This window comes from Marmota monax, unplaced genomic scaffold (genome assembly GCF_021218885.2).
Source record: "Marmota monax isolate L192 unplaced genomic scaffold, Marmota_monax_Labrador192_F-V1.1 WCK01_AAM20220418_F8-fsc00152, whole genome shotgun sequence".
In the NCBI taxonomy this organism is placed as follows: domain Eukaryota; kingdom Metazoa; phylum Chordata; class Mammalia; order Rodentia; family Sciuridae; genus Marmota; species Marmota monax.
In genome coordinates this window covers 3,323,988-3,337,976 of record NW_026694348.1, presented here as the reverse complement: position 1 = coordinate 3,337,976, position 13,989 = coordinate 3,323,988, and the positions used below count along the sequence as shown (strand labels likewise).

At 40.4% G+C, this 13,989-nt stretch overlaps 1 protein-coding gene across 2 annotated transcripts in view; it reads right to left on the bottom strand.

Annotated features, from left to right (window-relative positions):
• Positions 1-11,397: 11,397 nt before the first annotated feature.
• The window catches only part of Ube2e2 (ubiquitin conjugating enzyme E2 E2), a 311,450-nt gene continuing 308,858 nt past the window's right edge, over positions 11,398-13,989 (bottom strand). For both annotated transcript variants that reach the window (XM_046467736.2, XM_046467737.2), the window contains exon 6: positions 11,398-12,239. In XM_046467736.2, coding sequence (XP_046323692.1) covers positions 12,142-12,239 — 98 coding nt within the window. In that variant the 3' untranslated portion in view covers positions 11,398-12,141. The remainder of the gene's footprint in view (positions 12,240-13,989) is intronic.

Genomic DNA, 13,989 nt, shown 5'->3' with positions numbered 1-13,989 from the left:
TAAAGAAACCTACAGCCAGAAGGAAAAAAAACCAGCACAGAGCTGACCATGAGCAACTCCTCAAGGGCAGAGGTGACGCCATGCTTCCTTGGACAGATTTGTGTTGCCATCTTCTAAACATCCCACTTGGAGGATTGCCCTGATTTCCTCCTACTTTTCACTGTGTGGGGCTATTCAACCCAGCAGAACTGCCTGTAATAGTTTGCTTTACTTGAGGTCCATCTGGCACACAGCCAAACATGCTTTAGGTTCAAAGGTTTTGGTTGCATAAACTCAGTCATTTTCAAATCCATCAGTTTGTACCTTTACGATTATATCAGTTTTCCTGGAAGGGATGTTGCACAGTGAGTGGGCTTATGACCACGTGGACCTGGGTTTGAGACCGAGCTCTGTCATTTAGCAGCTATAGGAGGTTGGATCTATTAAAACCTCTGGTTTCTATTTCCATATTTGTATGATGGGGATCATAGTATAAAGCTCAGGGGATTACAGAAAGGATTGGATAAAATGATGTGTGCACACATGTGTGTGCACCTTGTGTTTCATACCTTGTGCTGAATATTTAGATATTTAGGGCAGTACATGAAGCCCTGAGTTTCAACCCCCTTGCCGCAATAAATAAATGAATAAATAAATAAATACTATTTATTGTTGTGGAGATAATGATGGTGATAATGACAATAACAACAACATAAGTACAGAATCTTGTCCTAGTAGGTCACCCTTTTTATTCATCCATCACAAAATGCAAATGACCCAAAGGAGAAAAAGCAGCCCTAAATGTTTTGCAACAGAAATTTATTTTTATTGCCCAAAGGCATGTAATTTTTATAGCTTTCTGGAACCTCAAACCTTTACATGAGTGGTTCTACAAGAATTTTTCTTCTTGGAAGGCCAAGAGTGGTTTTCTTTTTCTTCAATTTACAGATAAGAATTGCTACCATGTGCTTGAAAACCTCTGCCCTCCAGCAAGCCATATCTCCACCCAAGATGTGTGCTGCCCAGCATGTCTTGCTACTTTGTTAAATAGAATGTGGTCAGAGCTGTGGAAGATGTGAGTGGGCCCAAGTGCACCTGTTTGTACACGTGATCACCCACTGAGTCTTTCCTGGAGTTTGTGCCTGGATGGTATTGAGAGGAAAAGTGTGCAACCTGACAGTGGCTAACTCCTGACACTTTTCCTAGCTGGGGGAAGTTGGGCAACTTATATAACTTTTCTGTGTTAGTTTCCCTGCCTGTAAATTGGGAGATGACTATGCCTGTCTTACAGGGCTTATCCAAGGGGTGAGAGAATAAAATAGATGTGAAGAAGCTGGAGCTCAGCTGTCACGATGGCAATTCCTTTCTTTCCCTTCTCTCTCGTGTTCAGTATTACCTTTATCTGCGGTTCAGATGACTGCAGAGCTCCCTCAGTTTGCCTAGTGGAGGCATACATATCAACCTGCACACAACCCCAGACTCACATGGAGAGACACCGTTCTACTCAGAATGGAAGGAGAGCTGCTTTTGTTCCTGCAACCTGCCTGATCACGGTGTCAGAGGTTGTCATGCAGTGCAATGCGTAAGTGACAGACTGACTGTTACATACTCTATAATCACCACCTTCTACCCTTACCCTGACTTGGGTTTCCGGCTACCAGGGTGGATTTCAGGTTCTGTCTCCTGATCAGTTCCTTTCTTTCCTTCCTGAATTCTCTTTTCCGACTCTGTCCACCCTGCCCAGCAAAGCCTGTTCTTGGTTGTCTGCCTTCTCTTGCCTGGGTCCTGAGTGTCTACATGTTGCTGCAGTCATACAACCTGGCCTGCTAGTTTCAGCTTCTTTCTGCTTATATGCTTGCACTTCCACGCAGATGCTTGACTTTGGTGGCAACCTACCATGCTTCTATAAGAAGGTCCTCTCTCAGATGACTGTTTAATACTTTCTTTCTTCTCAAACCTTCCAGTATCCCTTACTTCCTAGAAAGTGACCTTGCTTCAGTCTTTGGTCAGAAAATGAAAGCTGTCAGATGGTGATTCCATCTCTCAATTTGCAAGTCAACATCTTCCTGCATTATCTGTACCAGCCACAGGATCCTCCTTTCAATGGTGACAGAGACATTGTGCTTCCTACCACAGGCCTGTCCTCCTAGTGCATGCCATCTTGGTGCCTTTCCAACTTCAGAGTGCTTGTGAATCGCCTGGAGAGCTTTGCAAACGCAGTCTAATCCAGCAGGTCTGGGCCAGAGGCTTGAGATTCTGCATTTCTGACAAGACCCCTGGTGATGACAAGGTTCTGAGAAGCAAACTACATTCCCATTCCATCTTTCTTTTCTGGGTTGTTTTTACCATCATACGTATATTCCAGTACATTCCATTTTTAAAATCTCTCCTTTGATCAAACATCTTTCTCAGACTACCACCCTAATCTATCTGCTTTCAAGGCAATACTTACTGAAGATTTTTCTACCTGGGCTGTCTCTTCCCATCCTAAATTTTACCATTTTGTTACATCTTCATACTTTTCTTTTGATGACAAAATACACATTCATTATTATTATTATTATTATTACTACTACTACTACTACAGTGCTGGGGTTTGAACCCAGGGCCTTGTGCATGTGAGGCAAGCACTCTACCAACTGAGCTACATCCTCAGCCCCACATTATTAAAAGATTAAATGTGACACAGAAACTAAACTCTTAACCCCCCTTATATATGACTCACTCTCTTTCATTATATGGGAGATGAGATACATCCCAGTCCTTTTAATTTTTGAGACAGGGTCTAGCTAAGTTGCTCAGGTTGGCTCCAACTTGCGATCCTGCTTCAGCCTCCCAAGTTGCTGGGATTACAGGTGTGTGCATCACCGTGCTCCCTTGCATGACTTTCATTTAAAAAATTTTTTTTTTAATTTGGAAAAATATTTATATTGAGTAAAATGTGAAAAACAAACATGTATTCATCACACAGAATGTGTTAACACTTGTCACACAGTGGCTTTATATCTCTATTATAAAAGAAATAAAGTGTTAGATATAAATTGGAAATATTTTGTATATATCTCTAATATTTTCTATGTATCTCATAGTCCACTAAGGGGTTGGGCTTGCTGTTCCAACCCCTGCCTGGGGGCTCTTGCTCCCCAAAGCCACTACCATCACAAGGTTGATACGTGCATTGGTGAGGCTCAGATCATCTGCAGGTGGCAGAAACTCCAGCACAGCACTGGCTTAAAGAAGACAAAAACAGACTTCTCATTCACATGAAGGTCTGGGTGGGAGGTACGAGGTATGGGGGATCCAGGCTCCCCGCCTTACAGTCCAGGGTAGCACTTGGGCAGCAGCAGGAAGGACGTTTTGCTGTGGACTGGATCTTATCTCTGTATGTCTCCCTGATGGGAATTTTCTTCTGTACATACTTCTGTCCTTAATTCCATCACTACTTCCAGTTGCTTTGTCTTCCCATACAGCATCAGAATAGTTCATCTATTGACAGAATTCCTCATTTTTTTTTCATCAGTAGGATATATGATTTTTAAAAATAAACATTTTAGGGCTGCAAATGTAGTTCAGAGGTAGAGCACTTGCCTAGATGTGTGAGGCTCTGGGTTTGATCCACAGTACCAATAAATAAATAAATCAAATGTGTTTAAATGTCATCTCTGGACATTTTGGGCAGCATGGTGGTAAGCCTTGTGATTCATCTGCAAGGCTTGGCTCTGGCCTTCTTGCTTTTCTCACTCCACATATTCCTCTCTCCAAGCGTTGTCACCGTTTCCCATAATCACATTCCTTTCCATACCCGGATGCTTCCCATCTTCCTAGTTACAATCCTGGGTACTGAGCTTTCCTGAATATGATACTGGAACATTTAACGGCCAGATATTTCTGCTTGTATCTATTCAAGGTACTTCAATTTCAACATGTTAGAAACTGAAAATTTTCTGTCTTCTTGCTCCAATATAGTCTTTTTTTTTGGGGGGGGGGCGTGGGGCGTGGTACTGGGTATTAAATCCTGGAGCCACATCCCCAGCCATTTTCTGTTCACTTTTTCTTCTTTTGGGCATTAGGGATTGAACCCAGGGGCACTTTACCACTGACCCTTTTTAATTTCTTTTTTGAGACATTTTTAATCTTATTAAATTGATTAGGGCCTTGCTAAGTTGCTGAGGCTGGCCTCAAACTTAGACTCCTTCTGTCTCAGCCTCTTGAGTCACTGGGATTATAGGCATGTGCCACCATGCCTGGCTTATTCACAAATTTCTGATCAGAAATTTGTTTCATGGCTATGCCTCCTTTGAAGAAGTGTATTAGTTATTTTTATGTAATTAACCACTTCAAACTCAGTGGCTTCAATCAGTATCACTTCTTATTGTCAATAATGTAAGAATCAGGTGGGCAGCTTATTTGGTCTTGGCTGGGTTGATATACCTGGTATCTGCTGCACACTGTGTAGGTGGCCCTGGGATATTGGTTGGAACTCCCTCATGCGGGGGTGGGGGGGTGGGGGGGTGGGGTGGGGCAGGGACTGGTTAACCTTGAATGTCTCAGTTCTTCTCCATGTCTGCTAGCAGGATGACCTGGGACTTACTCTTGAGGCCTGGAGAATTCCAAGAAAGAAGCTGTTTCATGGAAACAAAGTTTCATGGAAGAAGCTGTGCAGGACATGGATATTGGGAAGAATTGAGAAATGGGCCTATAGTTTTGTAATCAGCCTGCCATAGAGGATTAAGAGGGAATTTAGTTTCAAGCTGGGGGGGGTGGTGCATGTGCTCAGTTAAAACTCCAATGGTTCTATTTAGGAAAGAAAGGAGAATGGATATTTGGGATGATTTATAGATTCTGCTTCAGGAGGAATTATAGCTCCCTATTCATCTTCCCTAAATGGAGGATACACTCTCAATCTCTTGCTATAAATAATAATATTACCATTCTGACAAAATGTCTATTCTTCTTAACTCATGCACGTTTTTAATTCTCCTTTGACTCTGAGAAACCAGCCAATTTCCTCCTTAACCTCTTAAACAAGTCAGGAATAAATTGCTTACAAATATTTTGAGGATTTAATAACAACAGTATTGGGGATATTTTGTACTCCCAGCAAGGTAGCACATTTATATAAATTGTTATATTGAAAACAACAGTTTTCATATACACTAATTTTTCTCACATTTATTTAAAAAAACCCTAAACAATAACTAAACATTGCCATTCCCCGCCCAAATCTAGAAGCCCAAATCTGTACTGACAAGTACATCCTGATATTTTATTACACGCTACTAAGAACACATGGGAATGGTGAGAGTCTTTAAGGACATATGTTTTACGTTTAAGAAAAAATGCATAGTCATGGTTGAATTTTAAATAATTTCCTCATATATTGCTAAAGCAAATGGCATCTCTTAGGGATTAATACAAGCTTTGGAAATTTCTTTTCATGTTTCTAATAATTGTCCATAAGCTTCTCTGGTTTTTCAGATCATAGTAGTTGGGAGCTGTCTGGTGGTGAATGAGGTCAGCTGTTGATCTACAGGATAGAGATCAAAGCTGTCAAAGTTCGTGGTGGTGACCATCTTCATTTATTTATCTGCTTGTCAGTAGTTTTGAGCTCAAGACTGAGCAGACAATGAAGAATGCTATCATCTTACTTCCAGGCAATTTCAGCAGGAGGCGGCTGTCCCTGGAGAGTGTAACCTCTCAGTGCCCCTTTGTGCTGTTCCTGCACTGTGGATTAAGGAGAAGAATCTTGCTTGGTGTTTCTCATTGTGCTCAGAGGCAGCGACTGTAAAGCATCTGTTACTTTTCTGTTGCATAGCTTGACAGAATTTCTCAGGAGATCTAAATTTCCTATAAACCAGAATGTGATTGTCATCTTGAACTCTGACCTCCCATCCTTTAGAAAGGATGAGAGGGCCGTGTAGAGTGTAGAAGGGGATATGGAAGTGGGATTAGAGGTCACATGAATCCCAAGGATGCCAAGGTGACTGGATAAGGTTTATTTTGTAATCTGAGCTCAAAATGCTGACACTGGGTTTTCCAGAGGAGTTGGGTTTGCCCCCCACTTTGACTCTGTGGGTAATGTAAGAGAGATCAGTGGTTACAATAATGCTGCCATTGTCCTGTGTGGGTCCCCTGAGCAAGAGTTTTAAAACTCAGGAATGTTCCTTTTAAAAAGTTCTCTTAAGCTGGATGCAGTGGCACATGCCTTAATTCCAACTACTTGGGAGGCTGAGAGAGGATCATGAGTTCAAACCTAGCCTGGGCAACACAGTGAGATCCCATCTCAAAAAATAAATAGGTAAAGAAAATTCTCTGAAAAGGCATATTATGCTTTAGACTCCCCATTCATAGACATATACATGTAAGTCATGTTTGGTGGTACAAAGGAAGTTGCAGCTAGTTTAAATCCCTCACATTGCTTTAGACCAAGGAAAGAGTCAACAGAGCTGCGTGTGAAATCCATGAGTTATGCAGTGGGGGAGTTCTCCAAAATGTAGAGTGCATACCCCTTCTAAAAAGGTCATTGTGAGCTGGATGTGTTGGCACACACCTGTAATCCCAGATATTTGAGAGGCTGAGGCAGGAGGATTGCAAATTTGAGGCCAGCCTTAGCAAGAACCCGTCTCAAATTAAAATTAAAAAAAAGGTCTGTGGATGCATCTCAGAGGTGAAGCACTTGTCTAGCCTGTGTGAGGCCCTGGGTTCAATCCACAGTACTGCAAAAATCAAGCAAAAATGATTAATTAAACTATTTTTAAGCAAAGCATTTCTGTGGGCCAAACTGGTCCTGTGTAGTGTAGTCTGAGCTCTCAAGTTGAAATTCCATCCTAATCTCCAAACTTGCTGACTAGCAGTCCTGGTCTGTGGAGGACTGAGGGATTCCTGAGACATGGGACCTTGTTTTACAATAATCCAAATTCACCAGTGCTCATGGTGGTAAGTGAGAGTAAAAAGTGCCTAGCAGGAGAAGAATGTTCTAGGCTTTAGGAACCAGAGTCAACTCCCTGAGGGGCAGCATGAATGTAGAGAAATGTTCGGAAGGTCCTCAGAAGCTGTTAGTCAACTTTCCATCATTATAATGAAATAGCTGAGATAAAAACTTAGAAAAGGTTTATTTGGCTCAGTTTTGGAGGTTCCAGCCCCTGGTCATGTGGCCCCAATTGCTTTGGATCTCTCAAAAAGCATAGATGCGTTGTGATGGAAGCATGTGACAGAGCAGAGAGCGAAAGAGGGCATGATCCCAATAACCCCAGACCTCTCCCCAGGCCCTGTCTCCTATTGGTTCTACCACCTCTTAATAGCTCCACCTGGGGACCAAGCTTCTAACACAGAGGCCTTTGGTGGACATTCCAGATCCAAACTATTGCAAAGGCCAGGCTGCTCTTAGTCCCTTGATGGTTTCCACTCCAGAAGATTTCAGATAGGATGGAACTTGAAGTACTATGGTTCAGAACACAGCGAGGCCTGCTGCACATTTCCTCTGATGACAAGTCCAGGTCTAGCTTAGGGTGTGCTCATATGGCTAAGTCCCAGTCCAAGTATCAGAGAACCCTGTATAGTAGGGATATTTTGAGAGTCACCCTGAAATAAAATACAGTAGTGTCCAGATCTTCTGGTAGGGCTAATCTGTGTCATTTCAACTATTTGAGTAATAAGCATGGACACTTCTCTTTGTAAATACAGAGACATTAAAAATTACCATGCCTGAGAACAATTAGTACTCTCCACCCTTTATTTTGAAACAGGGTCTCACTATGTTGCTCTGGTTGCTCTTGAATACGTGGACTCAAGGAGTCCTTCTGAGTAGACCACAGTTCCATGTCACTGTGCCCTGCTAACACCCCTTTTATTATCGTACCAAGATGCAGAGTTCATTCAGGTTTTCCCAATTGGCATGTTTCCCCAAGGGCAAATCTGTGTGGTGTCTTTTGAGATTAGAAAGGCCTTTCTTGCAGTTTAGTCTCCTAATACCAGGTCTACACTTTGTTCAACCATTTTTACCCCATTTATTGAAGGTAGCAAAACTGTACACCATCTTGACTCTAAGACTGAATTATGCCAATTTATGTTTATATCATGATCTTGTAGTTAGAAGAAAGGTGCCTGTAGTCTTTAAGCGGATAGCAGGGGTTGTGGTGGGAATCTCACTTTGGCACTCTGCTAATTTCATGTGATTCAGGGCCATCTATACCCTTCAAGGGCTAGGCTGAGGGTTTGTTAGATAACTATGTTAGTCAGCTTTTATTGCTGTGATGAAATATCTGAGATAACTCAAAGGTGAAAAATTTATTTTGGCTCATGGGTTTAGTCTTTGGTACTTGCCCTTGTTGCTTTAGGTTTCTGGCAAGGCAGAACGTCATAGTGGTGTGTGTGTGGTGGAGCAGAGCTGCTTGCTTCATGGTGGCAGGAAGCGGTGCAGGCAGAGGGCCCAAGGTCAAAATATACCCTTCAAAGGCACATTCTCAGGGACTCACATCTTCCAAGTAGGCCCCACCTTCTAAAGTCTCCACCTACTTAAAGTCTTCCACACATGAGCCTTTGGGGGGCATTCCAGATCCAAACTATAACAATAACTTACTATGCCCTGGTACACAGTTCCTTTGGATAAATGTTTCATTTCTTCCTAATTCTTAAGCCAGTATTCCACGATAAACTTCTGTGTCTGTTTCCTATGTTAAGTTTGTTTTGTGCTAATACCTGAGTCAGGGAAGAAAAAAAATTATTATAATTTTATTGGCGGGAAGTCCAAGGCAGAGGGGCCTACATCAGATGGGGGCCTGCATCATCTTCCATGGTGGAAGGCAGAAGGCCAATAGTGCATGTGTGGACCGGGAAGGGGAGAAAGGTAGAGAAGGAGACTAAACTCATCCTGTGATAACAGCATTAATCCTTTACAAGGCAGAGCCCTTAGGACTGAAGTCCCACCTCAGCCCAACAATGTGCAAGCCGGATCCCAAGTCTAAGGCCAGCCAAAGCAACTTGAGACCCTGTCTCAAATAAAATATAAAAAGGGCTGGGAATGTGGCTCAGTGGTAGAGTGTTCTTAGGTTCAATCCTCAGTAACAAAACCAAAATAAAACAAAAGTCCTACTTCTTAACACAATTTCATTCAGAATTCAGTTTCCCCATATGAACTTTGGGGGACACATTCAAACCATAGCAATTCCTATTTTTGGAATAAGAAGCAAAGACTGAAGGGCAGGGGAGCAAAGCTTGACTTATTTCTGTAATCACCATCTCAATGGATTCTTGTAGAAGAACAGATAAAAATACGGTTCATTTGTAGTTTGCTGACAAATTAAGGCTATGATTTTTTGAATCATTTAAAATCAATAAATACCATCTCAAACTACTTTTACTTTCTCAATGACCAATACTTTTGCCTCACTCAAGGATCTGTCAACATTTTATTTAGCAATAACAAAGCTATAAAATATTATAATTTGCAATAATTGATGTGGGAAATTTAGTAATATTAGGGTGTGAAATCATTCTTGGGATCAGAAATGTCTAAGTGTTAGTGGATACTATTTAGTTTTCTGGTGCCAAATTACTCCAAAATATTATTTTATAAGCATTTTGGAAACTTATTAGAATTGATTGCCTGCTGTGATTACAGATTTCAAGTAAAATCTCCACATTATCTGGAACCTAGACTTAATAGGCTCTGCTGTGAGCTGGATGTCTCTGGAGTTTTCCTAGCTTTTAAATTTTGAGAGCAGGATATATTTGTCATAAAGTATTTAGAGTTTACATAGATGGGGAGAAAAGTTTTAAGATCTAAAAATGGCTTACAGTAAAGCAAACAGATTTATGTTAGGATTTTCTTACTAGAATTGTAATCTCTGGCTCTGAAATAACATACTTTTTACATGATTTGAAGTACAAGCAGATATGAAATGCAGAGAGTAATATATTTAGATTATAATTTAAAATGTGTCCACTAAAGTTAACATTTTAAAGAAGAAAGGCAAACTGAATTTAATAGGGCTGTGGCTGTGGCTGTGGCTCAGGGGTAGTGTACTTGCCTGGCATGTGTGAGGCACTGGATTTGATCCTCAGCACCATATGTAAATAAATAAAATAAAGGTCTATCAACAACAACAACAACAACAACAAAAGTTGGTACTAATATTCTGGATCTGGTTGAATCAATCAAAATTAAACCAAACCCCAAAAAACAAAAACACCATTCTTGGCAATTTTGTGAAATTTATTCTGTATTCTTGTGTTATTATTAATTAAGTTTATTTTATGTTAAAGAAAGAGTCAATACATAGTTGCCTGGTCCCCTCCAACCTCTGTAATGGTCTGTATCAGGAACCAACAAACTATAGCCCATGAGCCAAATGTGGCTACTGTTTTTTGCTGAAGTTTTATTTGAATGAATCTATGCCTACTTACGTATTATCTGTGGTTCCTTTTGCTACCATTAGAGAGTTGATTAGAGAGTTGAAAGTAGTTTGAGATGGTATTTATTGCAACAGAGATCATAGAGTTCTGATATGCTGAAAAAGTTTTTCCAATAAAATGAATGGTAAAAACATTATTAAAAAAGAATAAATGACCCTAGGTACTTTGGTTTAAAAGAAATATTTAAATATATTTATATTTTGGGTTTCTTTTTAACCATTTAGAGACAATAAAACTTCACCTTTTAAATCAGATTTTAAAATGCTGAAATATTCAGAAGTCACTGACTTACATTCATAAATCCTACTATTAGCAGTAAAGATGTTCATGGTTACTTAACTAAGAAAAAACTGTTCGGTGAGTCTGTAACTGTGCTAACTGGAAGAGAAGTTTCCAGTATGTGTATAACTTAAAGAGTCCTGAACATCAATCAGCAAGTCAGTTTTTAAAACTCATCCACTCGTTTCCTCTGCCTCCTGAAGCCACACACTAAAATAGCCAGAAAGTCAAGTCAGACAGACATATCCCTGTCACAGAATGTGTGACCATGACAGATACAGGTAAGTTTGCTTCTTTCACCAAAATTTTGGAATTAAAAAACCAAAACAAAACAATGACAGACAGCAATCACTACAAAAATTTCAAGAAGAAAAAGGAGACAAACTCGAAAGTGATTGAGTGCAATGATCAGCTCAGACTGCACCTTCACTTGATGGCTATTTTTGGAGTTACATATTTTAACTGCTGAGTAAAGAAGGTTGTTAACAGGATGGAAGTATGGCCAACAACACAATGATAGCAATCCACTGAAACAACCATAAAATCATCAGGCTACTGACAGCTGGAGAAATTCCACATGCTAAGCAACTTAACTACAAAGCAATTTTAGAGGTCTTAGATGAAAAATACACTTGAAACTGTAATTGAATTAGACAGGACAAGCCTTCCCGCACGTAGGGCTATGAAGGTCATCAGGACACAAAGCAAATGCTGGGTTAACACAAATGCATTTATCAGCCACAGTGATTTATTGAGTGCTTTAATAATACAAGTGTACATCAACTGATCCACAGTCAAAAGTGGCAGGTCCCTAAGAAATTTACAAGCACTTTAAGTAAATCAAAATACATATTATTTTGTTCAATCCAACAGTCTTCTGTGTGGTGAACAGAAGGCTAGTGATAAACAGGGTCTCAGTAATGCACAGTGATTCTGATTGAAGCTTTTGTACAAAAACTTGTTCCCAGTAGCATGCACCCACCAATAAAGACTTCAGTACAAAAAATTAACCCTAAGCACTACATTTAAGTAGAAACGAGATAGAATTCTGAATTTGTGTTTTTCTGAAGAACAAATAAAAGGAAAAAAAAATCCAAAGTAAAACAAACAACAAAAAACAAAACCACACAGTATTACAAAGCTTTATAAGAAAGCTCTTACGATTATAGATCCAACGTTGTTTGCACTGAAAATAAAAGTTCCCATCCACACTGATGTGGGGAAAAATAATCCCAAATCTTTCAAGTTAACAGAAATCAAAAAGGTAATAAAATGAGAGAGAAAGAGAGGGAGGGAGGGACAGAAAGAAAGGAGAGGAGGGAGAAAAAAGGGAGACATACTATCACAAAACAGTTCAAAATTTAATAAAAACTGGAAAATAAGAACCGAGGTCTGGAGGGGTGGCAGGGCTATTTATGCACTTGGTGAATGTGCTTGCACAGGTCCGGCGGGGCGGTGGGCAGCAGGTCCCTATGTGGCGTACCGCTTGGTCCACTGTCTGGCCATCCGGTCGTGCTCTGCTCTGTTGGTCATGTACTGTGTGGCAATGCTGCCCACCAGAGGGTCGGCTGCAAGGGAAGCAGGGTCAGAAGTCAGTTAATACCAGCACCTCTTTCTCTTCCAAGTCAGGGAAGGGGTGTCCAGGAAGCTGGCCCTTGTTCAAGGAAAAAGTCACTGCAGCAGAGCCAGGGACCTGGACACAGACCAAATTTCACACAAACTGTCTGAAGAGTCATCTAGGTGTTTTACTGATACCTTTTCTGATGTATTTCTTGGTAAGTCTTATTTTATTTCCCTATCTCCACCACACACTTCTCACCCTGCTCTTCTGGTCTTTAAGTAGATTATTTCACTAAGAAAAGCATGCGGGATGTGGGGTGGGGATTACAGGGTCCTTGAGATCTCTTGGGCAGGGGTTTGGAAGGCATGGGCAACTCTTTTACCTTGAGTTAAGGAAGTGGTGGCTCTCATGTCCCTCATTCCCCTGCTTGGAGGGAACCTTCAGATGGTCAGCTGAACATAGTCCAGCAGCAATCAGATAGGGGAGAGATAATCTTTTTTCTCCAATCAAAATCCACATAGCTCATGTTACAAAAATGTTAATAGATGTTATTAGCTAACACTCATGATATTTACTACATCCTAACATTTGAACACATCAACTCCAAATAGCTGGAGTCCATATTCTCACCTACATAGTACGTGGGAGGAAATGACTCTTTACCATCAATGTTTAATAAAAGAAAAACAAAAACAAAAAGGAAATTTAGGTTTCTGGAGATCCCAAGATCCATCCAGTTTCTTCCAATTCTCTAATTTCATTCTTTCCCCTGATTTTTATTTCCCTTACATTTGGTGTTGAGAGCTTGGGTTTATTAGAACAGATGGATCAGAAGAGAAAATAACAAAGCAAAAGCTAAGGTTACTTATGGAAAAAAAAAAGTAGAGAATATGGAAGATTTGGAGATTCTTACCTAACAGAGACTGGTGCTTATGCTTTCTCAATATTATAGACATCACCTTTTAAATGATCTGCTAATGCAGATAACAAAGCCTCAGAGGGCCTGCCTGACAAGTCTTGCCTAGTTTTCTTGGGAATTGTGCCAAGCTTATTGTAATTATTCCAGAGAGAAGCCAGGTTCCTGCATTCACTTAGATCACAAAAAATTAGGACTACCCAGTATATGGGTTTGTTTAGAACTTTTGCTTCTTAGACTCTTGTGCGTCTTTCCTTCACTCTCCCAAATGCTGAAACTGAAACTACCACTGAAACCAGCCCAATCATAATTCAGTAAGATTTTTTTTTTCTGATTCAATAAGACTTAAACCAGCAATACTGAGGGTAGACACTAAAAACTTGGGAATTTGCCAAGCTACTTCAAAGAAAACATGGGTCTTTCAGCTGAGACTAAGTATGACCGTAGGGCCAAAGTGAGTTGTATAACACATTTCTCTACCTTTGAAAAAAAATCATCTTGACCCAATTCTTGGCAGTCTAGAGTGTAAAGCTGAGGGTTAAACTTGGGCATCCTTAGCTTATATCATTCAAGATGTGTTTCATTAAATAGATCCTACATTAGTAAAACACACTGACAACCCATCTGTACTTCTTAACTGACTGAAGCTTAACATCAGAAGAATGACTAGTGACATTAATGCTCTACCTAAAATTGCACCTTCATGGAGTGAATACATACTGGGAACAGGGAGGAAGACAGGCCTGTCATTTCACCCTAAAGGAGGCAGAGGGAGACAAATGAAGAGTAAGAAAGCTGTGGGGTAGGAAAAGGTGTTGCATAAAGTGTTAACAGTATTTTA